General features: G+C 48.2%; 1 protein-coding gene across 3 annotated transcripts in view; it reads right to left on the minus strand.

Annotated features, from left to right (window-relative positions):
* Positions 1 to 24,093, minus strand: part of EPAS1 (endothelial PAS domain protein 1) — an 80,711-nt gene that overhangs the window by 9,949 nt on the left and 46,669 nt on the right. For all 3 annotated transcript variants that reach the window (XM_036334681.1, XM_036334680.1, XM_036334679.1), the window contains exons 2-7: positions 23,546 to 23,736; positions 16,382 to 16,533; positions 15,863 to 15,947; positions 12,756 to 12,874; positions 12,460 to 12,665; positions 3,840 to 3,946 (exon numbers count right to left, since the gene is read on the minus strand). In XM_036334681.1, the coding sequence (XP_036190574.1) occupies positions 3,840 to 3,946; positions 12,460 to 12,665; positions 12,756 to 12,874; positions 15,863 to 15,947; positions 16,382 to 16,533; positions 23,546 to 23,736 (860 nt within the window). The remainder of the gene's footprint in view (positions 1 to 3,839; positions 3,947 to 12,459; positions 12,666 to 12,755; positions 12,875 to 15,862; positions 15,948 to 16,381; positions 16,534 to 23,545; positions 23,737 to 24,093) is intronic.

Below are 24,093 nucleotides of genomic sequence, written 5' to 3' on the forward strand. Positions count from 1 at the left end.
GGGAGCCTCTGTCAAGCTCTCTAGGTTGGGGGTGGGTGCTTGCAAGCAGTGTGGAGAAAGCCTGTCCTCAGGGTAGCCCTTTGGAGCAGACCCACTACCAATACTAAAAGCTTGTGAGTGAATAGTTTTTAAACAATATGCTTGACTGTCCCAGGTCATCTGTCAGGCCTGCCACCATGGGGCCACAGAAGACGTGTGACCCATAGCAAAGGCAGAGGTAAGGGCTTGCCCTCTACACCCCCCGCCCCTCACCCGCCACACACACAGCCTATACTCAGCCTCTTCAAAACCATAAGACCTTCCCACTCCCTTTCCAGCTGCCCAGCGAGGCTGCATGCTTAAGACATCTTTCCAATTCCAGATTGTTCTAAATGTTCATTTAACTTTTGTGCGTCCAGTATAAAGACAATAGGGAAGGGGTCCCACATTCCAGACTGTCCTCCTCCCCAGTCCAGAATGCTCTATCTGCTTCCATTAAAAAGGAATCAATAACTCCCTTTAAACAAAAGTCCACTTAATGTTAGAATTCTGGTGGTTTCCTGAACTGCCCAGTTACTTCTATTCCTTGGGAATTCATTCTTCAGACACTCCCTCCCCCCACCAAATCGCAAAGAATTGGAAAGAGGCATAGGGGAAGGACCAGGAGATCTTGCTAGCCTGGGCACTTGGGGAAAAGAATACTCTCTCTTGGTTTTTGTTTCTTCACCCGCAAAATGGAATGCGATAAAAAATATAGTAATAAGATAATCATTATTAGCTACCACAGCTGTTTGTACTGAGGGCCAAATTTGGCTTATTAGGTGCAAGAATGTGGACTGAATGTCACTCACAAATGCTCTATAGGAAAAGCCACCTCCTCCCCAAAGTCACTCATATGGGCACTCCTGTCCTGAATTGTCGTGGGCTCTTCAGCCAAAGAAATAACTGTTCTCCCCTGACTTCCTGTTATCTGTGCCACTGAGGCTCCCCTGTGGCAGTGAAACGATTCTTGCACAATTTCAAGTGGCTGGAGTTAACTTATTTAGACGGCTCTTAAGGCAGACAAAACTCAGGGCTCTTATTCTTGATGAAATGGTGCAGCGAGCAAAGGTTTTTAACTGCATTTCTAGCAATTGCAGGCGAGGGCCTGCTCTGCCAGTAGAATATAATTAGGCCCACCTTCTAATCATCTGCTCATTAGTGCCAGCCTCCGTGCGGGGCCTGCTACTTGGTAGATAGGCTTTTTATGACCTTTAATCTTGTTTTCCTAAGAGCACATAATGTGCTCACACAAAAAAGAGAAACCAACCCCCAGCCCCTCCCCTCGGAGACTAACGATGTATAAATTACTAATCCATTTGGAAACGATGGCTTTCAATTATCTGAATCTGGTTTGAGGGCTGAGCTTCCCCAGCAATTTCAAATGTGAGCACTCACAGGCTAAGATATATGGGTGCGGACATTCAGGGTGCTGGTGTGGACCAGCCTCAAACCTGGCCTCCAGCTATTTCACAGCATCCGTGTGGGTCTGTGGTGCGATTATATTTGCACAAACCCAGTGAGGGAGAGAGACAGGCGGAGGCGGATTTCCCTGTGCTGGATTTGGGCTTGCTGGCTGGGTACAAGCCTCTGAGCTCAGAGCTTCTTGACTTGCTTCCACCAGGGGAAGAAGGGAGCCTGTGATTTCCATTTGGGCTGTGAGTTACCTTTACGTGTGCCTAATGCTTAAATACACAGATTCAATAAAAAGCACATTTTCCCTGGAGTCAGCGGAAAACTGACGTGACAAACTTTTATCCCAGCTCTTTTTATAGGAATCAAAGCTTTTCTAAGAAAAAGAAGATTTAAAAAAAAAATCCTTCTTATATGCCTAGAGAGAAGTCATCATTTTTGTTACCTTGGAAATAGTTTCTTTCCTCTATTTTCCCACCCAGAAGATAAAGTATAATACTGTCCGCCAAGAATTCCCAGAAACTTACGTTCGTCCTCGCTTTGACTTCACCCTTGGTTGATGAGAAAAGCTGGACTTTTCCCCGGTTTTTCATCTACAGGAGGGGAGGTCCAGGAAGCCTGGCCCTGGGGAGCCTGTGGGGGCTGGGCCAGAGCCCAGCTCTCTGAGTCCCAGTGTCAGGGACAGTCACAGAGCAGAAAAGCATGAGGAACCCCAACGTGCAGGCTGGAACCACAGCTGCAATTTCAAAGTTGGGGCTGGGTCACACCCACCCCTGTGGGCTGGGCATATAAGGGTACCTCCACCTGCCTCCCCGATCCCTGGTCTGTTAATGGGGCTGAGTCTAGGTCGTTTGTTTTCTGAGAAACTTCTCTGAGATATCGTCAAGGCTCCTGTTCACTGTTACATCAAACCCAAAAGCCACGAGGAAGCAGCAGAGAAACCCAAATAGAAAGACAAGACCTCACTCTGTAAGAGAATATTATGGTTATCAGATGCCGCTTATGGGCTAGCTACTCTGAACTTCCGCTAACCTAACCCTGGGATGGATGGATGGATTGAGGAACAGAGGGTGAATAGCTGGACTTCCCTCTTCTTCCTTGCCACACCAGGCCACAGCTAATCCTGGGAGCTCAAGACCTGCAGAGCCACGGGGAATCTTCGTAGATTTACCTGTTTTCAATCCTTCTACAATTCTCTGTCTGCACTTACGTTGAAGTATTCTTTTCCAAATATGTTTGATGCCTTTGGGTTTATCATTCATTTAGTGCTTGTACTGTGGCTAAAGGAATGAGCCACCTGGTTCCCTTGGAGCCCACAGCCCTCCTTTTCCCTCAGAAATGAGATCCCTTAGGGCAGGGATCAGTGCCATCATTCCTCAGTGACCGAGTGTAGGGTTATAAACCCAGAGTCCTTGCATGTTGATGGGCTGTATGGACTCAAGAAAATCATCTTGGATTGCCTGCAAATGGGAAGCCTGAGCTGGAGATATGGCCAGGTGAGTGCACTAGAACTGCCCTGCCCAATATGGTGGCCATTAGCCAAGTGTAGCGACTTCAATTTAATTCAGCTCCATAATTTCCCTAGACATATTTCGAGTACTGCATAGGCCGCCTGTGGACTATGTGGATGTAGAACATTTCCACTGCAGAAAAGTCTAACTCGGGTTCTTTCTGGCTGCAAAGCAGTCTCCATATGCCTCACTGGGTTGTTGGACAGCCTCCTCCAACTGAGTTCTCTTGATCCAGCAAGCAAGCTCTTAGGGAACCATGGCCTGCCTCAATACTTCTATCAAGGCCCTGCTACCTTCCTTCTGTCTCATCCTTCCCTCTCCTTCAAGGTGTCCAACTCTAGTGCTCTATCCTCTCTTTTCTGCACTTCCCCAGCCCTCCTCTTCTCTGAATGGGTGCACTTACTTCTAGAGCACATAACCCAAGGTGACTGTGTGTCTCAGTTACCTCTACCGGGCTGTTCCATAGGCTCTGCAGACTGTGGACTCCATCTGCAAGGGCGCTCAGCAGAGATGGGGAATGAGGTTCAGCCCACCTTCTACTCTCTAAGCTTGGTGTGGGTGTGTCCCCCTGGAGGAAAAGTCCTTTGTGTAATTTGCATGAAGTTGTCATATCGGCTGGTGGCAGCCTTGGTTCTCTAACTATCCTGACCCTGCCTGGTTTGGCTCAGTGGATAGAGCAACGTCCCAAGGACTGGAGGGTCCGAGGTTCGATTCCGATCGAGGGCATATAAAAACAAATTCTAATCTAACCATCCCGAGGGTACATCTTACTGCTGCATAAGACAGTGGTTCTGTAAGGGAGGTGACCAGGTCTTCTCCTGCCTCACCAGTCACACCCCACTCAAGGCCAAATTCCACAGACCCAAGGGAGCCACATGGGACACTCCAGGAACTTACGGTTCTGGTGACTTTTGGTCATGTTCTCTGAGTCCAGTGCATGGTAGAACTCGTAGGCTGAGCGGCCGAGCAGCTCCTCTGGGTGGTAACCAATCAGTTCTGTGATTCTGAAATTTTTAAAAAAGCATGTGGGGAAGAGAAACCATATGAATGTGGGCAGGGGCTCAAGGAGCTACATCCACAAGGTAAGTCAAACGCACACATTCAGATGAAAACACTACAGGCTTCCTGGTCACACCATTCATGCATGCAAAAACACACGGTGGTCAACCTGCAGCTGTGGTCTGCCCAACCTCCACTCTCCCTGCCCTTCCTGAAGTCATGTCTGGGGAGGAAGGAAAGGCAGCTCCTCAGGGGACTCCTACCCCCAGCCCTGATATACACATATGCCCAGTCTCCAACAACCATGCTTTCACCCCCACCTCCCAGTTGCAGATGAGGGAGTAGAGATTCAGGGAGAGTAGACAATTTGCCAATGTCCCCACGTGTCCAGGGCCTCCTGATTACTAGGTCAAGCTTATTCTAGGAGAGGGGGATATAAATGAAAAGTGAAAACTACGTGGCCCCAAGTGGGGAACAGCATGGAGATGACCTTTCTCTGTGTGTGAACTGCAGAGTGAGGCTGCACCTGGGGCAGGGAGAACCCCAGCTGTGCTTGCAGCTTCACTCCTCCGGGTGCTTCTCCTCCTGTCCTGCCCGGTGACCTCACATTCCTCTTGGACATGGGCCTGCCTTCCATGGGTTCTTCTACTTGTCCCTCCCAATTTCAAGGAATGGTAGAAGGGCAGGAGGTACGGAGAGGAAGAAATATAAAATCACAGCCATAGAAACGTGCCTCCTCATTACATTCTCCAATAAACGTGCAGCTCTAACAGGACCAGGCTTGGCTGTCCTAACTGTGCCTCGCTTCCCCCTGTAAAGTGTCTGTTTCTGATGGAAAGCAGACAGAGAAAAGGCAAGTATGGAGAACCATGAAGAACCACTTAACCCTTAGCTCTGTGGAGTCATCAAAATAAACCAGTCCTGTTCAAGAACCACCAGATTAGCCACATCCCCGCGTCATACCTAAATATTATTTTTTCATAACCTTTGTTATCTCACACATTTTCTCTAATGGGCTCATTGTCTCATTAATTTGGCCGATCACAAATGAGAAGTGATGCTACCCTCGCCACTCCAAGCTCTGTGTCAGATGCATGGCTCTTAGGTCTGGCTCCATCATTTATCACCTGTGTTGGAGATTAATAATATGAAGAGGAAAGCAGGAGCAGTGTCTCTGCTCTCCCTTCCAAAGGGGTCTGCACACATCTACCAGAATAAATCATCATAAAATATTACCTGCATCCTGCCACTCCCCTGGTTAAGCATCTACAGCTTAACCCATTTCCAACCATATCAGGAGCAAATAAGCTCTGTAATTTCTAGTTTCCATCTCCCATGCAATTTGATTTCAACTAACCTTCAGCATGTCTTGTAACCTTTGCCCTGGTGAACCCCTCTCTTCAGAGCTCCCCATACCAGTGAACTCATTCTTGCTGCAGAACCTTTCCCCCTCTTCTCTAACTCCTGACGGTTGTGGGGCCAGCTCAAGGCCTCACCTTCTCCATGGACGCCTCGCCGATGTCTCCTCATGAAGTCCATACAAGCAAACAATGCCACAGAGAATTATGTATTTGTCTCTCCACATCCCACCTAGGCTGTCAACCCCTGAACTCAGGGAACACTTTCTCCTTTGGCCTCCCCTACATGGGCCTATACCTGGGTAGCTGACCAGTGCATTCTCTCTTAGGACCTAAACCGGAGCCCTGCCTGTCCCAGTACTGCTAAGGAATCTGGGCACCATTTCTACTTTTCCTCCTAGAACAGGATGAACTACCTCAATGCAGGCTGGTACACACACCGCGCCCTCCAGCACAAACCCTCGAGATATTCAGTCCACCCTTTCTGGAAGGTGTGTCTAGTGTTGATGTGGGCAGAGAAGAGGCAAGTTCTCTGCTGAGGTGAGACTGGGGGTTAAAGCCTGTGTCCAACAAGGGACAGCTGAACAGGCCTGAGAAGCTTGGGTCTTAGCTGCTTCAGCCCAGGGGAAGTCTCTCCAGGGAGATGCCAGGAGCTCATTTGCACCAGCCAGCTGGTCACACACCAGGAGGATCTGTCTCCTCTGAGAATCTCTGAACTCATCAGCAATGGGCATGTTCCTTGTCACCCTCTCCCCAGGGCTGGCACCCAACGTGGCACCTTAGCCGCCATGGAGACTGGGGGAATGAGGAGACAGTTGAACAGTGCGGGCCCCTCCTTTCCTACAACCACGTATCTTTTCTCTGTCGGTCAGTGCCTCTCTAAAGCTGAGCCTGGGGATCAGCACTGGGGGGCCCTGCTGACACAGATGTGCCAGATAAGCCACCTCGTTTCCTGGACAGGTCTAGAATTTTAGAGAGACTCTCAAAAATGAGGCTCTTCTGGAAAAGATTTGATTCTAGTCCCTAAAGAAATTCAATTTTCTTTCAGGATTAGAATCTCTAAATAAAAATGTTCAAAGTGAATGTTTGTTATGATCTGCCTCATAATAAAATATGTTTAATCAAATTAATGTACCATCCATTCAAAGGCACACAATGGGCATGTTTTGGAAGTGGACAAACAAACCTAGATTTCAGAATGGCCAGCTATCTTCCCAGTAGCAGCCTTCATTTATCTTGTCAGCTAAAACAAATATTTAATGTCTCTTTCTTCATTCCTTTAAACAGACTATAAAAACTGGGAAATACGCATGTACCCCCAACACAATTGACGAACATTCACAAAGCCAGGAAACCCGGACTTAAAGCTAATGGTCATTCCCCTCCATCTGTAGGCACGCAGACGCCATGGGGAGGGTAATGAACCGGCTTGTTTATAGGGTCCGGCTACTACGCACAGAAAGGCCTTCCCGGCTAATTTCCCCCCCAGAGAAGCCTCCGGAGCTATGATAACAGTTTCATCTGTTCTGTCCACCGGGGACAGGGAAACTATTTTTTTCTTTCTAATTAAGAGCCCCTGGGGCTCCCTAAGGGAGAAGTCGACTCAGTAGGGCTGTTCTGTTTTTAGAGAAGAAGGAAATATAAAAATCAACCTACCAGATTTCATAAGTAAGAAGGCCACCCTCTAATAATAAAATGGAAAAAGAAAAAGATCCGGGGGGAGGTTGGGAGGGAGATGCAGACGTAGGCAACCGTGGGAGGCAGAGGAAGAAGGAAGAAAAAGAGAAAACAAAATAGAGAGGAAAGAACGGTTGTTGAATTCTGAAGTTCACGTTACCCCAAGTAAATACAAGATTCCAACCAGCCAGGGCTGGATTTCAGAGTCAGTCATGCCTTCGCAATGCAAAATGACAGGGATTCATTTCTCGTCAATGGCCCTTTCCCCTTAAAAATGATCAGAGGCTCTTTCCAACCGGGACTACCTGTGACCAAGAGGTGGAGGAAAATCATTCTCTCAGCTACAGTGTCAGTGCCATCGCCTCAAGAGGCAGTAGAGACCCACTAGGAATAAGGCGGCGGCTGCTTTTCCCAGTGACACTGCCAGGGGCCCGTCCCCGTGGGACACAGCAGCAAGCGCCTGACTCCGGGAGCCACTGCCTGGAGTCAAAGGAGGTCTGGCTGCAGTTTTAAACCCAGTTCCCCACACAAGTAAAGGATTTGCTAAGTAAAGTAATCATGTAAACCAGATGGGTTAGACCGGCAGCGGTTCTCAACCTGTGGGTTGCGACCCCTTTGGCGGTCGAACAACCCTTTCACAGGGGTCGCCTAAGACCATCCTGCATATCAGATCTTTACATTACGATTCATAACAGTAGCAACATTACAGTTATGAAGTAGCAACGAAAATAATTCTATGGTTGGGTCACAACATGAGGAACTGTCTTTAAAGGGCCAGAAGGTTGAGAACCACTGGGTTAGAGTATTGAAACTATTAAAGAGGATAAAAGTTTTAAGTTCTTTAGAACCACCTATTTGTTTTTCAAAGAATGTACTTGCTAATAAACCACACTTCTATTAAAGTCTCTGCCTGTTTTCCTCCCCTCCCCCCATCCCCCCACCCCTTTGGACAATGGTCTCTCCTAGACTCGATTCGCCCCGTTTGGTTTTTATACGTGCATATCAGCTTTGAAATGGCATTTCCTCATATCCAGACTATTCACTAACTCGGATTTCGAATGCCTTCTGGTTTAATATATTTTTATCCAGATTTTGTTTGTTTTAAACTGCAGTACTTTTAGCTTTGTGCTTTCCTCAAATACGACACAATCAGGTGAAATCTATACAGCCAGCGCTGTAGTCAGTGGGCAATCCGTTTCCATCCTGTCCGTGTGATGTGTCCCCGGACAGGTTAATTTATTCCTAGGAAGGTTGCCCTGGCTCAATCCTGGATTGACCCTGCTCTGAGCGCCACCAAATGCTGCGGCTGCCTTGCACTGCCTTGGAGCCCACGCACAGTTAGAGGACGTTTGTCTTGAATTATAGCAAGAAAGAACCAGAGTGTGTAGGAGGAATAGCTTTTGAATTGTGAGGTCTAGTAAACTTTGAAATAAATTCCAAAGAGAATTTGTAGGGCTGCCCCTGTCAGGGAGTATCTTAAGCAGATTAGATTAGACAGGTCGCACTTGAGCACTTCTCATATGTCTATGCTCAGACTCTGTTAGGCTGATTTCAAGACTTTGTCATTAAAAAAAAAAAAAAAAAAAAGACTGTCATTTGCAGGAGACACAGATGCACAAGGGGAGCATTTAAAGTTTCTTCCAACTCAGGGATTTAAAGAAACACACTATATCCTCTTGCATAAGATGAACAGAGAAAAGCCAATTAGAGAAAAGGCAAAAATATTTAGAATACATGACATGTAATGTATTGATCTGAAAAGATCACCTTGAATTTAAAGATGCCACCCATCCTCTTAAAAAAATAAAACAATTTATTAAATGTTTCTCAATATGCATGAAAGTATATAATCTTTGACTATTAATTTGCCTGAATCAGCAAACTATTTTCTTCCTAGACTTCGATATTTTTGCCTTCCAGGTGTTCTGATGTGTATCTATTTTATAACTCATGGCTCTTTCTAATTGTCTTCATTGACATTCTCTGCATCATCTTCACTATTATTATCTTTGCTATTCCCACTTCGTATAAAAAACTCATAAATTTGAGCCACAGAATTTAAAATGCAGGCATCTTGACTGTTTAAACTTATTATGCTTCTGATATTATTATGCCTATGCTGCCTTAATTCAATACCAAAACAGGACTGCCCTCAAACTCTGCTTATAAAGATTACATGACCCTCCTTGTTACTTTCAAATTTTCACTGTACTTTTGATGCCTCCCATCCACTCCATTCCCAGTACTATGGATCCTCTCCACATAATTGCTTTTATAATTTACTTCTAAGGTATAGGAAGACTCATAAAATTGACAAAATCACAGTGGGATTATGTAAAATACAGATTTTGCTGTGCCCTCTTTGATGGCTTGGCTTCCAGTTACTCTCTTTCACCACTAGAGGGCAACTCCACCTGAATTGAAAAAGCAACCCAATTTAAACGACCTGGGAAAACATTTTGTCTTCCTTCTGGGTGAATGGAATGCTCTATTTTGTACTATTCACTGTGGTTTCATCAAGTTGTTCATGTATCAAACTGTAAACTCTTCGAGGTCAGGGACCATCTCTTTCACTTCTTTAATATAAAAGTCTCTGGCACAGGGTTAGATGCAGAGTAGATGCTCAATAAATAAGAGTTCATTAATTGGTTGCTCAGTATTTTAGGAAATGGAGTATAAACGAAGATGAGATCATCAGTTATATTGATGACTGGGACAGTCTTCTTCCTTAACCTTGTGACTCAACCTGACTCTCCCTGTCTAGAGCAGTCGACTATATAGTACACATGAACGCATTTGACATATATTCCTTCACTCAATTTCAGATGTTTCAGAGTAAATTGATTTTGGAAACTTGAGAGCTAAACACAAGATTAGAATCCTATTTTCTTGCCTCTTTTTTAATTTCTCTTCCCCTTTTCCTCTCTGTTCTTCCTTTTTTTTTTCTTTAAGACCCTTTGTTTGTTTGTTAGGTCTGTGATCTTAATACATCTAAGAAGAAGTACCAAATGGTGATTTTGTGGATTCAGATTGACTTGCATTTTCTTGAGATTCTTTCTAATTTTCCTTATGGGAAAAAAATCCCTTTGTGGGAAATCATAGCCCTTTGTGTGTGTCAGATGCCACTAAACTAGTGCATTCCATGATTAAAATGGGAAATCACCTCCCATTAGCTTTCATATGCAAGTGTTAGTTTTTGAAACACTGATCTTGGAAGGGTATTAAGGAAAATATGAGGCGGGGGGGTGGGGGGGGGAGACACTACAAATATGCTTTTCCCCATCCCAATACAAACAATGAAAACAAAACAAGCTACCAAAACTAAAAAATACCAGTCCTCATCAAAGCAATCAAGAAATAATACTTAGGGATTAAGGACTTAAAATAGTCACTTTATAAATTGTCTAAGCCACGTCTGTGCCCTTGTTAACTAATCTGCTAATCGGTTAAACATAACTTCTGTGTAGCACAGCATTCTAGGTCTTCAGATACCTCTGCATCACCGCTCCGGCACCACTGAATGCAGAGTGTGGGCCATGTCATTAGGTTTCGTGAAAGGCAAGATTTTGCTTCCAGTGCGCTGTGTCCAATAGAACTCCCATTCAGTATCGCCTCCACACTCAAAAGCCCTAAACCACAGATCCCTTCCAGCCAGTGCAGCCTCGGCCTGCCAGCCCTGAACCCAGCTAACCAGGGTTGTGCCCCTTTCCTCTTCAATCACGCTCACCCCACATTCCTCATGTCCCCCCTCCTCTTTTATCCAAAGGTGGCTTGCTTTCAGGAAATGACCTGAAACACATTCAAAACAAGATAATGAATAAAGAATAACTTCAAATTACCCTTTCCAGAGGATTCTTTTCCTTCATTGTAACAACAATCAAAATCTTAAGCTAAAAAAAAAAAAAAAAATCCCTGTTTTCTATTATCTAGGCATGACAAGCTCTCTTCTAGGACAGCAGGGTTTTCCGGGTGCTTGTGGGCGACAGTGGGGACGTGCTGCCCCCTCACAGGGCCGCAGGCCGCTGCCACTGTCCACGGTGCTACAGCTGCTCCTCAGGGGCACCAGCTCATCTGAAGCCAGAGTGGGCTGTGCAGTGGGATGTCCCTCGTCACCTCAGAAGACTACACAGAGGGGTGCATGTTACAAAACTGTCTCCTTGCCAAGAACGTTCATGTGGATACAAAGACTGCCTCTGCTAAACACCCTTACACACACGTGGATTTCTCGGTGCCTGCCTTTGGGCAGCCTTTCCCTCTAATCATCATCATCGTTACAATAGTAACAGTGCTAACAACTATAATTCATGCTGACGGTGTCAGCACCAGGGCAAAAGTCTTCATACATGGCATTTTCTCCCTCTGAGGTCAGAGCGCTTCTTTCTAATTATGTAATTTCCACCACCTCCAAGAGCCGTGAGTCCTGGCACCATGATGGTCAGAACCGGGGGACAGGAATGACTCAAGCATGCTGTTACAAACATATTTAAATCATCCCAGAGGGTTGGCCAATTCTAAGAAGGTGTGCCAGCCAACATAAGGTTAGTCTAGAACAGGGATGGGCAAACTTTTTGACTCGAGGGCCACGATGGGTTCTTAAACTGGACCGGAGGGCCGGAACAAAAGCATGGATGGAGTGTTTGTGTGAACTAATATAAATTCAAAGTAAACATCATTACATAAAAGGGTACGGTCTTTTTTTTTTTAGTTTTATTCATTTCAAATGAGCCGGATCCGGCCCGCGAGCCGTAGTTTGCCCACGGCTGGTCTAGAATCAGGGGAAAAAAACAGCCTGGCCTGGAAAGTCGGGCCCTGCCCACCAAGAAAGCTAGATACCCCCGGATGTCTTGTGGGTGAGAGAATTTCCAGCTGAGTCTGGTTTTGGGGATGAGAGTCTGGTTTAGGTCTCTTTATCAAAAAGCCTTCAAAACTAGGCTGGACAGTGGCCAGAGCAGAGGTGACACAGAAGGAGCAAAGACTGAAGGAAGAGCTCAGTAATGGAAGAGAATACGTGCAGAACATGTGGGCGTGGGGCAGTCTCCTGGCCAGAGCCCGGGCTCCCAACTGGCATCTGGATTGGGCGTACTGATGGAGACCTCTTGCCACTCATCTCCTGAGGAAGCAGACTGACCTGGAAATGTCCTCAGGAGCCTGACACATACATATGCGGAGGGATGTACGCATCACAGTGATCAACAATGACAACAGAGCCGCACACCAGAACAGCTCTGCAGTCAGACCCTGGTGCTAATCAATGGGGAGCAGCCGAATATGGTGTTAGGCATCCCTTAGCTGCATGGATGGAGTGGAACGTGGAACGTGGAACGGTGACCCAGGCCCACAAGCTGGCACCCAACAATACAACATTTATGCCCCAGACCCATGCCTTTATCACTGGCACAACACACACACACACACACACACACACACACACACACACACACGTAAGACACTCTGCCTGCAGCACACACACTCCTGGGCCCTACTTGTCGTCACAGTAGGTGAACTTCATGTCCATGCTGTGGCGGCTCAGGAAGGTCTTGCTGTCCAGGGGGATGTCCATGTGCGACGGGTGCTGGATGGGCTCGCACATGATGATGAGGCAGGAGAGCAGGGGCTCCTTGTAGCCGCAGAGACCCCCATGAGGGGGGCAGTTGTTGTAGACCTTCACCTGGCCGGTGCAGTGCAAGACCTGGAGACCAGCCATGGAGGGTCAGATGTGGGGCTGAGAGCATGGGGCAGGGTGCATCTGGGGCTCAGCCCGTGCCTGGTGTTGCCCTACCTTCCAGGTGGCGGACTTCAGGTTGACAGTGCGGCCTCTGTTGGTGACAGTGCACTTCATCCTCATGAAGAAGTCCCGCTCTGTGGACATGTCTTTGCTTTTTTTCCCAAAACCAGAGCCTGGGTGAGGAAGGGTGGACAGAACCATTGAGCTTTTCATTTATATACAGAAGAGGGACCCAGTTGCAGTGTTGTCTGTTCAATGTATTGTTTGTATTTCCTAAGTCTTTGCTCTTTTAGCACCTGTAGCTTGCCATGAACACTGAGGACCATCTTGGCCTAAGGACTAAAGCCTTCTCATCTCCAGCTTGCCCCCCAACTGGAGTACAAGCACCTAAAGACTAGGGGTGTTACACTGTTTTCTTCCCATTGCACCTAGCACGTGGGAGGTGCTCCCTTCAGAGCAGCAAGGCAATGAGTGACCATTGGCCACAATCTCAGCAAATCTCTGCTGGGGCTGGTGCAGCCTCCCTAGGAGGAATTCCAAGGGATAGTCTAGGTGAGACCACAATGACACCAAGGGAATATGCCTCTCAGATTAGAAATGTCCCTCACACACACCTGTCTTTTCCTCATTCCCATCCCACAGGAATGTGTACCTTCCTGTGCCCTATTTCCCACCAACCATGGCTGCATTCAGGATAATGTGCCGTCAGCTTCCCCCCTCAACTGACTTATGTCAAACTCAAGAGAGACCTCTGGTAGAAATCTCCTAGGATTTGGTGAGCAAATCCACTCTGAGAATTAACTCAACATGGATATCCTTTCTCAGCCAGAATTAAATAAATCACCAAGACAAACAATATAGCTTCCTTCCTTATAGTTTCCAAGTAGCCTGCCCATTCAGAACTTTCTCCACTTTCTGTAAAACAAAGTGATAAATGCAGAAAGTGTCATTTGAGTCCCCTTGTCCATGTCTAAATTCTGCCTTACACACCATCCCGATCCCGAGTCCCCAAGGTGCACCCCTGCCCCCTGCCCAGCATCTGAGAACATTTCAGAGCCTTGTTTCAAATACTCACACTCCTCCCTCCAGGCACAGCCACCAGCCTCTGCACCTAAACCTCCTGAGGGCTGTGATGACTGTCATGTCCCCAAAGATCTGTGTGTCCAGTGAACTGTGTCACCTTTGATTCTATCTTATACATCCCCAGGAGAGCCTACTAAGTAATGGACCAAATTGGTGGATTTTTTTTTAAAGAAAGAATATTCCTCCATAGTGATAATAAAACCATGCCTTCCATACTTAATGATGTTTCCTACAATTTTAATTTTCATAGGTGGGGTTGGCATATCATGAGATGTTCTTATATTTTGGGGCCTGGCCCACCACCAAAACCAGCTCAAGTGCTGGAGATGAGTGTGGCTGTAGGTTGGATTATTATTCCCGTGGCCTCCTAACTTGTTAGCCTCTGGATTCTTGCCATTCTACCTTTTGATTAATCTTTCTAAACACGGCTCCAATCAGATTACTCCACCCCTGCTCAAAAACCTTCAATAGCTCCCCGCTGTCTACAGGATAAAGTTCGAGGTTCTCCACCTGGCCTTCAAAGTTTTTCACAATCTGCCTCCTCGTCTTATCTCCCTCTTGGTGCTCAGACTAACCCTTTGCTTCCAGATTATGAGTCCACTCAGGCCGGCACCTTCAATAAGGAGCTGCTTGCTGATTTACTGAGTCTGATACCAAGTCCTGGATACGTGGACCAAGAGACCTAAAGTTTACTTAGATAAATAGACTAGGATCATGCTGTGAATCATGGCACTGGAGAGCTGGAAGGTCCTAGACTTTGCCTGGTTCAATACTGCCAATTTGAAAAGAAAGATTCCAAGGAACCGAGTAATGAAGGGACTTGGTTCAGGTCACATGGTCAGACAGAGGCTAGAGACTGAGAACCCTAGGACCAACGGGTTTCTGGAGCAGAGAATATAAAAGAGTCTTTGGTTTTCTCAGGCTTCACACACCTGCTTTAGGAAGGGATTCAGAGTCTGGTAGCCCCTTCCCCATAGAACCAGAACAGAAGTTCTCACAGTGCAGGTAAGACATGGAACAGCCATGGAGTGCTCTCCAGGCTGTGTGCTCAAGGAGCTCGGTGGTCCAAGGTCTTCAGGTGGAGCGGATGGGGCTTATGAGAGGTCAGTGGGTGGGTGGGGTGTTTGGGAGGTTGGAATTCTGCATTTTGCAGGCCCAGGCTGTAAACTCAGTTTATAACAAGGGTGGAAGTGGGCCAATAAAATGTCTGCTTTTGCAGAGTGTACAGTAACAGCAGCCAAACCCTGCAGGCTTAGTATCACTTCCCTGTTATTCAGGTTGGACAAGCACACATCATGGCAGTGACAGGTCGGAGATGTTAAAGGTGATGTTTAGACATGGGCAGAATCTGCCCAGGGCCATGATCAATGTCAAGTTCAGATGGGACCTTGAAAGTCACTGACCTCCTCTTCTGCCCAAAGCCTCAGTCTTGATAATATCCCCATTCATATCTTTGCTTGAATGTCCCCATTTATAAGAGATGAAGCAGAAATTCCAACTACCATTGCAAAGTGCTTTCTGCTTGCATGGGCTCTCCCACCCACCAGCACCTACTGGGTGCCCCACAGGGAGAGTGCAATACACAAAACCTTTTAAATTTCTTCTCCATCAAAATCTACCTGTCCTATGTCTCCACAGGGGACCAGATTTAGTTTTTGGCTCCAGGGTAGCTAGTCTCCAAAGGTGGCCCCAATGAGCCAGCCTCCTAATATTCTCAGCCTGTGTAGTCCCCTCCCACTCTGACTCGGGGCTGGACTGTAACTCGCTCTAACCAACAGAACGGGGAAGAGTGATGCTGTGCCCACTTCAGCATCACTCTGGCAGCTTCCACTTCTGCACTTTGGGGAGCCCTGGGCTGCCATGTAAGGAGTCTGGCGGCCCTGGAGACTTCTGAGTATCAGGTCCTTTACTAGTATGTGCCCTCGATCTCTCACAGGCTCTTCTGGAGTGTGTTGCGTGTCGGTTTTTTCCGGACCATGATACTCATGATTCATGTCTTCTGTACTTCTATACAAAGGGAATACAGATCCCCTACCGGTGGCACAAGAAGGAAGGAGACACAATAAAGAATACCTTACCATCTTTGATACTCAGGTTCTCACGGATCTCCTCATGGTCACAGGGATGAGTGAAGTCAAAGATGCTGTGTCCCGTTAGCTCCACCTGTTTCAAAAACAAGGCTGGACTTTAGTATTCCTAACACTGAAACAGAAGGGTCCAAGAGGAAGCTGAGCCACCTTCTGGATTTGGACATAGGAAAGAGACTGAATCTGATCTTCTCAGATTCCCAGCTCGGTGTGAAGTCCACAGACAGGCGGATGTAACAGGACTGCCCTTGATGTCAGAGGCTTGATTCACAAGAGCTGGCCTGTTAGCCTGGTCAGCAGAGCTGCCCACCAGGATGGCCTTCAGCAATGCCAAACCCAAGGCCAGGGGGTGAAAGTGTGGTTCTGAGGCTGTGGTTGGGGACCAGAGAGGGGGGGAGGGGGGTATGTGCAGAGACAGGTCAGGAGGGATGGGATCAGAACCTTCCACTAATTTCTACCCCCAAATAGAAACATTTCCCCTTTGTGAAAGAGCCAGAGGTGGGTGGTCACCTGTGTGAGTCCCATGAACTTGCTGATGTTTTCCGACAGAAAGATCATGTCGCCATCCTGGGTCACCACGGCAATGAAACCCTCCAAGGCCTTTAGGTACAGGTTGTCCATCTGCTGGTCAGCCTCAGCTTCGGACTCATTTTCAGAGCAAACTGGAAAGAGAGGGGGGATGAATGGCTTGCATGAATGTGGTATTGACACAGATGTGACTGGCATAGATGGATGTCTGCCAGGGATGGCGCACAGTCATGGAGTGGGGCTTTTCTGGAAATGCACACGGCCAACCATCTAAGTGTCTGCCACATGCCCAAACTGGGGGCCTGGGATGAGCACACAGGGTCAGCGAATGTGCCCGAGTCACAGATGCTGCTATTTCTACAGAGGACTAGAACAGGCCCGTCTGGGGACAGGCCAGCCTTTAGAGTCAAGAGTGGGCCCTACAGAGTAGTATCCTGGTGGCTTCCCCTCTGTTTTGCTGAAATCATGGAACAAAAGGAGGGAAATTCTTTCCTCTCCACACTCTGGTGCAGGAAGCTAGCCGATAGGCAGGGAGACCATCTGGGAATGGCCTTATACTGCACACATACCCACACTTGATCCCTGCTCACTTGGTGACTGCCAACTAACTAGTCAGCTAAACTGATGGCAATGAACTGGAGGCCAGGTGAAGGCGGTGCCCCTGACAATGTTAGGCTCTCAGTTAAGGTCTACATGGGAACAGAGGCTTCAGGAAGACAACGACTGAACTCCGTGCTTTCCAATTAGATAGAGCAGGTACCTGAATCACCTTCAGGGCTTCCTTAAACAAGGATTTCTGGGCTCAGGACTGCTATGTAATTTGGAGGGCTCAGTGCAAAGTAAAAATGTGGGACCTCTTTTTGAAAAATTAAACCAGGCCCAGCACCTTTCTAAGTGTGGAGCCTGCACAGTCCCACCACACCAGGCGGCCCTCGATGGGCCCCGTCCCCAGGGTTCTGATCCAGGAGGCCTCCAGTCGCGGCTGAGAATCTGCTTCCCTAGGAAGCTGCCAGGTGACGTCGGAGCTGCTGGCCCTCGGACCACAGATTGAGAATCACCACCTTGATTCAAGGCCCTGCGAGTGACCCCAAAAGCTGGGGAAATCAGCCTGTGCTGGCAGGGGGTGACCTATTTGGGGGTGGGTGAGAAGAGGCTCTCAGCACCATGTAAGTCACACCAGATAGGTGACCACCTCCCCCAGACAGCAGAGGCCAGCCCTGTGATTTCTGGCCTATGAAGGAGGTTTTTTCCTCTTTAATTTCTTTGATCTCAGTGGCAACACTGACTTCAAAATCTGGAGTAATCCCAAGACAACCTTATTTGAGTTAACTAGGCCCAGAGGAAATAGTTCTGCTTAAAATTTCCTGTTTTTAACAGTTCTGACAGAGCGCAACTGGTTTCCATCCATGCCCAGGACACTTGCCTCCACGAGGTGGCGAAATTAGCCACAGCAGCTGGCCAGCTGGCCTCGGGGGGAGGGTGGGTGGGAGAGGGAGAGGGGCACTCGGGGGGGCCATGAATGGAAACAGAACGTCTTGGAACTGAAGTCACAATGGCTGGAGGACCAGGAAGCCAGCAGGCCGGGTCCCTGGGGACCCTGGGACAGCGGGGCCTCTTTCCTCTGTGGGACTGTTTGCCCCCACAGCACCTGCTTCTCCTCTGGGGGCTTCTGAAGGAACCTGGCTGGCTCCCTGTCAGCTGGAGCTGAGGGTGAAGACTGTGGGATAGAGGCAGACTTTCATGCAAGAGGCCAGGGGTCATGAACATCACTCTCGGCTGAAGACTCCGCTGCCTTTTCTCGCTCTTTCCTGCGAGCATGTGCGTTCCCTAAGGCATCACCAATCTCTGACTCGGCGTTAGGCACCTGGGAAATTAACTATGCACTTATTATGCCCCCATTATGTATGTGCCTGCCTTGGGCTAGTCACAAAGCAGGACATTAGGTATCTGCCACCAAGCGTCACTTACTCTGTGCTCAGTCCTGTCCTAGGGAGTACAAAGGTGTGGAGAGGTGTGAGAGTAACCCCTTCCCCAAGGACTGGACGGTGCTGGTGGCGACAAAGATATACTGCTGTGAGGCTAGCACCACCGGGGGCGCTCAGCACGCTGCCCACGGGCGCCTTCAAATGGCCTTAGGTTTTCGGTCTCAGTTACTTGCTTCCCAAGACCCTTCAGAGTCTGACCCCAAAGAAGAGGGCAGGTCACCACAATCAGAGGCACTTTGCTGAGCTGAAGCCCGCGCAGCCCAGGGAGCACAACAAGATCCTTTAATGCTAAAAATAGCCCCTGTAAACAGGCTTTGATGACTCCCCACAGCCAGGATGTGCGCGGGCTGAGGTTTCGGAGCACTTTTTCCGGAGCACCACTCATTTCCTTCAGGCAGCACCGCCCGTGTGGGGCGGGCCCTCGGGCAGCAGGAGCTGGGTGTCTGGGGTGAGTGGGTGGCAGGGTAGCAGGGTAGCAGGGCACACACTCCTGACCAGGCTGTCCCAAGGCGCTGCTGCTGGTCAGGGTGCACGTTTACGCCACCAGGGCCATCCTCCCTCTCTCTTTCCTACTCTGAGAGGTCCCCGCACTGCTTTGACTCTTCGTGTTAAAGCCATCCTGCTGAGATCTTCCTGGTTCAGATGTGCTTGGCAGACAGTCCCCACTTAGTTCTCATTCCTTTTAGACCGATTCCTCTCCTCCAGCTCTCCCAGGGCCACAGAAGCCCCACCCCCAATTCCTGGGGGGTACAGGCTGCAAGAGCAGTCTTCGTTGCCACAAGGAAATTATTTTGGGATCCCTTACTGGATCATTAGCCACACGTGTAAACGCCACGATTACCAGGGAGCAGGCTTGGGCTACACTCACATTTTGGCAGAAGGTATTGGTTTCACCTATTATTTCTGGCCTCCGCAGTGGCCTTGGAAGTTCACCCTTGGAGAGTCATTCCGTTGTTCTTTACATAACTTACTAGCCTATCTCTCCTCTCTGAATTAACCTTCATAGGCCGTAGCACGGAACTGGGGTTAGCGAATACCTACTGACTGACCAGATCCTTCTTTGGTTTGTCTTAAGGAAATGATCTACACAAGGTCAGTATCTCTAGAAGAGATTATCCATTAGCTACGCCTAGACATTCACATCCTAGCCTGAATCAGCTTATTGGCTCCTCTTCAAACAGGATAGAAAAGGCCTTGGTTTGGAGGGTGAATGAGGCGGGGGGAGGTAAAAAAGTAGGGGGTGAAAACCTAGGGAAAACAAGCCTGAAAGTGATCCCAAGAAGGCACCAGAAGCCACGTCTGCCTCCACTCCTTCCCCCCGTGGCTCCACTCTTCCTGCACGAACAGGTCACGGTAAAAACTTCAAAATGTCTTGTCCCACATTTGAATATCTTTCCCTGAATAGTCTAAAGATCAGGAAATCAGAATCTCTTATTAAGACTGATGTCTCCACTAAGCAAATGCCCATGAATCAATGATCAACCCGACAATTCTCTTTAGAAACGTCGCTTGACACGAACCCCCAGCTCTCGTGGAAAAGGAATTTGATTTCACCACATACGTGTGTGTGGACGTAAAAAAATCCGTTTTAAGGTGAAAAGCCAATTTTGCATATTTACAGTTGTTCAGTGCCCTGCAAATGCAGGTGACCCTCATCTGGTCACGGTTTGCAGAGCTCATCTTGAAAGGGGATTTAAGACAATCAAGTGGTATTTCCACCGATGTTCCCGTCAGAGTGTGTTCTGTTCTCGGCCCAGCGTGGAAGCTAATATCATAAAGCTATTGTTTCAGTTTGCTTCCGGTGATACAAATCTCACTCGGCAGCCCAGACTCCTAGCCTGAATTTCTTAGCCTTGAGGTTTCCTCTCCAACATTCCCACACAGAACAGCCTACTGTGAGAATCAAAGGGAAGCATGTTACTAAGTAAAGAAGAAACTTTTCTAAAGCAAAACCTCGTCTTTTTTAGCCTTTTGAACTCTGAGGTATGCAACCAGCTATTTCCTATGACAAAACGAACCAGCATCAGCGCTCACCTTTGTTAGAAATGTTTCAATAATGAGTCTATTTTGACCTGGAAAAGCGTGGCAACTCTGCATTTTGACAGAATTTGCTGAAAGGTAGGCAAGAAGATAGTATAGTTATTATATATGTTATTTATATGTATACTTACTATTGATCGATTTATTGTTGCTAGTAACTTTGATTTCTAAGCTATCACTTATCAAGAGCCTAGTATGTGGCAGGCAAGAGGAAACGGGTTTTTATATCCATGTTCTCAATCCTTAATCAGCATCGCTTGGTAAGTCCTGTTATCCCCTCTGTGCAGAGAAGGAAAGTCCAGCTCGAAGATAGGAAAGAAATTCCCACAAGGCTGCAGAGAAAAAGCCGCCAGACTGAGATTCTGACGCAGGTCTATCTGTCCACAAATTCTTGCTCCTTTTCATTGAGCCATGTGTGTTGAAAAAGCAAACTATGCCTTGGAAAGAAAAAGATCCTGTGCCTCCCACACAATTCCTGGAAACAATTTCAACAACAGGTTGAGGGAATGTGTGGTGGGAGTCTGGGAGGGAGGGGAGAGAAAGGGACACCGAAAGCCATCTATCTCCTCCTCCCCCGGGCGATGCTTGTTGTATGAGAACTGCTCCTTCAAGGACACCAGGACCAGATGGCTCTGTATCCTTTCCTGCCATTTCTTACTTTGGGACAGAGAGGCCCAGAGCTGACAGGCTGAGGACTCTTGTTGGTCTGGGGCTGAGCCCAGTCAGCGGGCAGGCAGTTTGTGTCCACAACTTGCAACAAAGGCTCCCGAGTGGAGATGTGTGAGGTCTCGCTGTGGCCACTCTGCTCCTATCTCCCTTGGCGTGTCTGGCACACAGGGGGTTCCCATCAGCACACGTGCAAGACGTGCTCAGCCTCTGATGCAGGTTCCTCTCAAAGTCAGCTTCTGAACCACTGAGGGGCTTATGTATGGGAGAACACGGAAAACAAGGCCATGCACTAAGAGAAAGGACAGGAACAACTCACTGAATGCGTGAGGACCTCCTCCCCTCCCCACTGCTAGGGTCGGCCCCCAGAACCTCCATTTAACTTTGGTTCCCCTGCCTCTCCCGTCCTCTTCCACACACACCCAGTCCTTGTCAACATCTTCGCCTGCCCAGGCTACAGAAGGTACCTGCCCTCCTGGGTGTTTTTCCCATGGACCAAGATGTAGAACAGGGGTGGGCAAACTTTTTGACTCGAGGGCCACAATGGGTTCTTAAACTGGACCGGAGGGCCGGAACAAAAGCATGGATGGAGTGTTTGTGTGAACTAATATAAATTCAAAGTAAACATCATTACATAAAAGGGTACGGTCTTTTTTTTTTTTTTAGTTTTATTCATTTCAAACAGGCCGGATCCGGCCCGCGGGCCGTAGTTTGCCCACGGCTGATGTAGAATGACTTGAATTTCAGGCGCAGATTCTCCCTGTCCCAAATGTGTGACTTTGGGCAACCTTGGCTTCTCTGTGCTTCAGGTTTCATCATCTGTGAAACATTCTACAGTCCCAATTCAATCCGAGAGGTGTCCCAGGATTAATGTATTAATCTTTCTGGGGCTCTCTGTTGGTGGAGGAATGGGGGATGGTGGTGGAAGGAAGCAATGATTAACCCAAAGGAATTAATGTCTAAGAGCAGAATTTCAAGTACCATTACGAGGAAGTTGAGAAGATGTTTCTGGGTAACAGGAAGGGTCTTCATCTAGTTATTAAATTTTCCACTGCTGACTCTGTGTCTGTGTAGAGCAGTTTCAGATACTGCCCTCACCTGTCCCAGGGAATGAGCCTCTTCAAAAGAAAGAGGGACACGTGTCCCCTGAGATGGCATCTCCAGGCCCTTCCTACACTTCAGCCCATTGTTCCCTCTCTCTGTAGCATGAATGACAATGAATCTCCCACAGCTTTGCACTGTTTCCTTGGAAGTATTTTATAGAGTCTGTCTATGCCCGTGGTTCTCCCCCTCCCATCTGTACTTTTCCAAGATTCTTTACACTTACAGTACAGGCTGAGCCCTCCAGCCCTCGGTCCCACTGAGCTGTCATCCTATTTTCTGAAAGTCTTTTCCTCACATCCTTCCTGTGCTCCAGGGCCCAGAATAGCACTTGTCCGTCTGGCCTCCCAACCTCACGCTGGATTCCCCTTGCTCAGGGTTACTTTCCCAGAATAGCCACTTCATAACAGGATGGCGGAATCCACCCGGTTCCAAGGCACCCTGCTCACTTGGGAAAACTGAAAACCAACCACCAAAGAACCTTCCCTTCCCTGCCCGCCTCCCTCGCCCTCACTACCTTGGACACTGCCAACCTGTAGTGCCACAACAGGCGACACTACCCACTGCCCCGATTTCTCACAAAATTGACCGACTAATCGGGACTGTCACATAGGATCTGAAACTGGGAAATTCCTGAGGCCACCTCTTTCGGTCAGGACTAACAGGAAATGGCTTTATGAAGAATGTAAACGCTGAGAAAAAAAAATGTTTTGTGAACTTGAGACTTACAGGGATACCAGGGAGGGTGAGAATGAGTTAGTTCCATGGGGAGGTGGTTATCTGTCAAAGACGCCCCAGTGTGAATGAGTGTGGCTGGGCCAGGTGCCTTACAGACAGCATCTTGGTTAATTCTCACCGACACCCTGTGCAATATGCATTTTTAACCTCTTTCTACAGTTGAGGAAACCAAGAGCAGAGACACCAAATAATTAGCCTGGCGTATTGGCTAGGAAGAGGGGAAGACCGTCTGGGCACACCTCTGCCCTTTTGGAGAGAGTAGCTGGGAGACAAGCTCTAAAACACTTCCTAGAGTGGCGCGTGGGTCGTACGGCCTATGGGAAGGCAGCTTAGAGGCCAGCAAAAGCTGCTTTGTTCTCCCAGCCCCCCTCTCCTCTCAGCCTCCAGGTGCCCCTGCGTTTCTTTGGTCCCGTCCTTGCCCTTCATCTCATGGCTGTATTCATGGTGAAGGTCATGGCTGGAAGAGAGGAGTGTAACATGGAGGAGGAAAGCACTAGTGATGGTGTTTCTGTGGGTGGACGTTTTGCAGAGTGGGAGTTCCCGGGTGGGGAGACCTTCCCAGTGGCCTTCTAACTCTGGCACAACGGAGCCTCCTGGGCGAGTCTACCAGCCTCACCTGAGGACAGGAGCTTGTGTGTTCGCAGGAAGCTGATAGCCAGCCGCATGATGGAGGCCTTGTCCAGGTGGGAGCTCACACTGTGAGGCAGGGGCAGCTCGTGGGCCAGCTCGTAGAAGACCTCCGTCTCCTTGCTCCTTCGGCACCTTGCTGCATCCCGGGACTTCTCCTTCCTCCTCTCTGAGCTACTCCTAGATTGAGAGAGAAGGGGTTAGTCCCTAAAATGTCACTGTCATTCCATCATACCCTTGATCAAGACATCCTGAGGGCTCCCCACCCAGGGTACGACCAAGCTCTCACATTGAACCAATACACGCTCACACCAGTCAACTGAACATCACAACCTGCTTTCTACTGGGAGCTCTGCTCCCATGGGTACTGTCTTCCCGCCTGCTTTGCTCCTCCTGTCTGCTCAGACTGGGCTTCACATGGTGGAGTTTGAGCAAAGACTTGCCAACTAAATTCACCCACTGGCAATGCCTTGGCCCTGGTCCTGGTTATCTTGGCACTGAGGTGAATGTGCAGTCCTATACACTCAAATTATTTAA

The sequence above is a fragment of the Myotis myotis genome, unplaced genomic scaffold (genome assembly GCF_014108235.1).
Source record: "Myotis myotis isolate mMyoMyo1 unplaced genomic scaffold, mMyoMyo1.p scaffold_m19_p_14, whole genome shotgun sequence".
NCBI classification, from domain to species: domain Eukaryota; kingdom Metazoa; phylum Chordata; class Mammalia; order Chiroptera; family Vespertilionidae; genus Myotis; species Myotis myotis.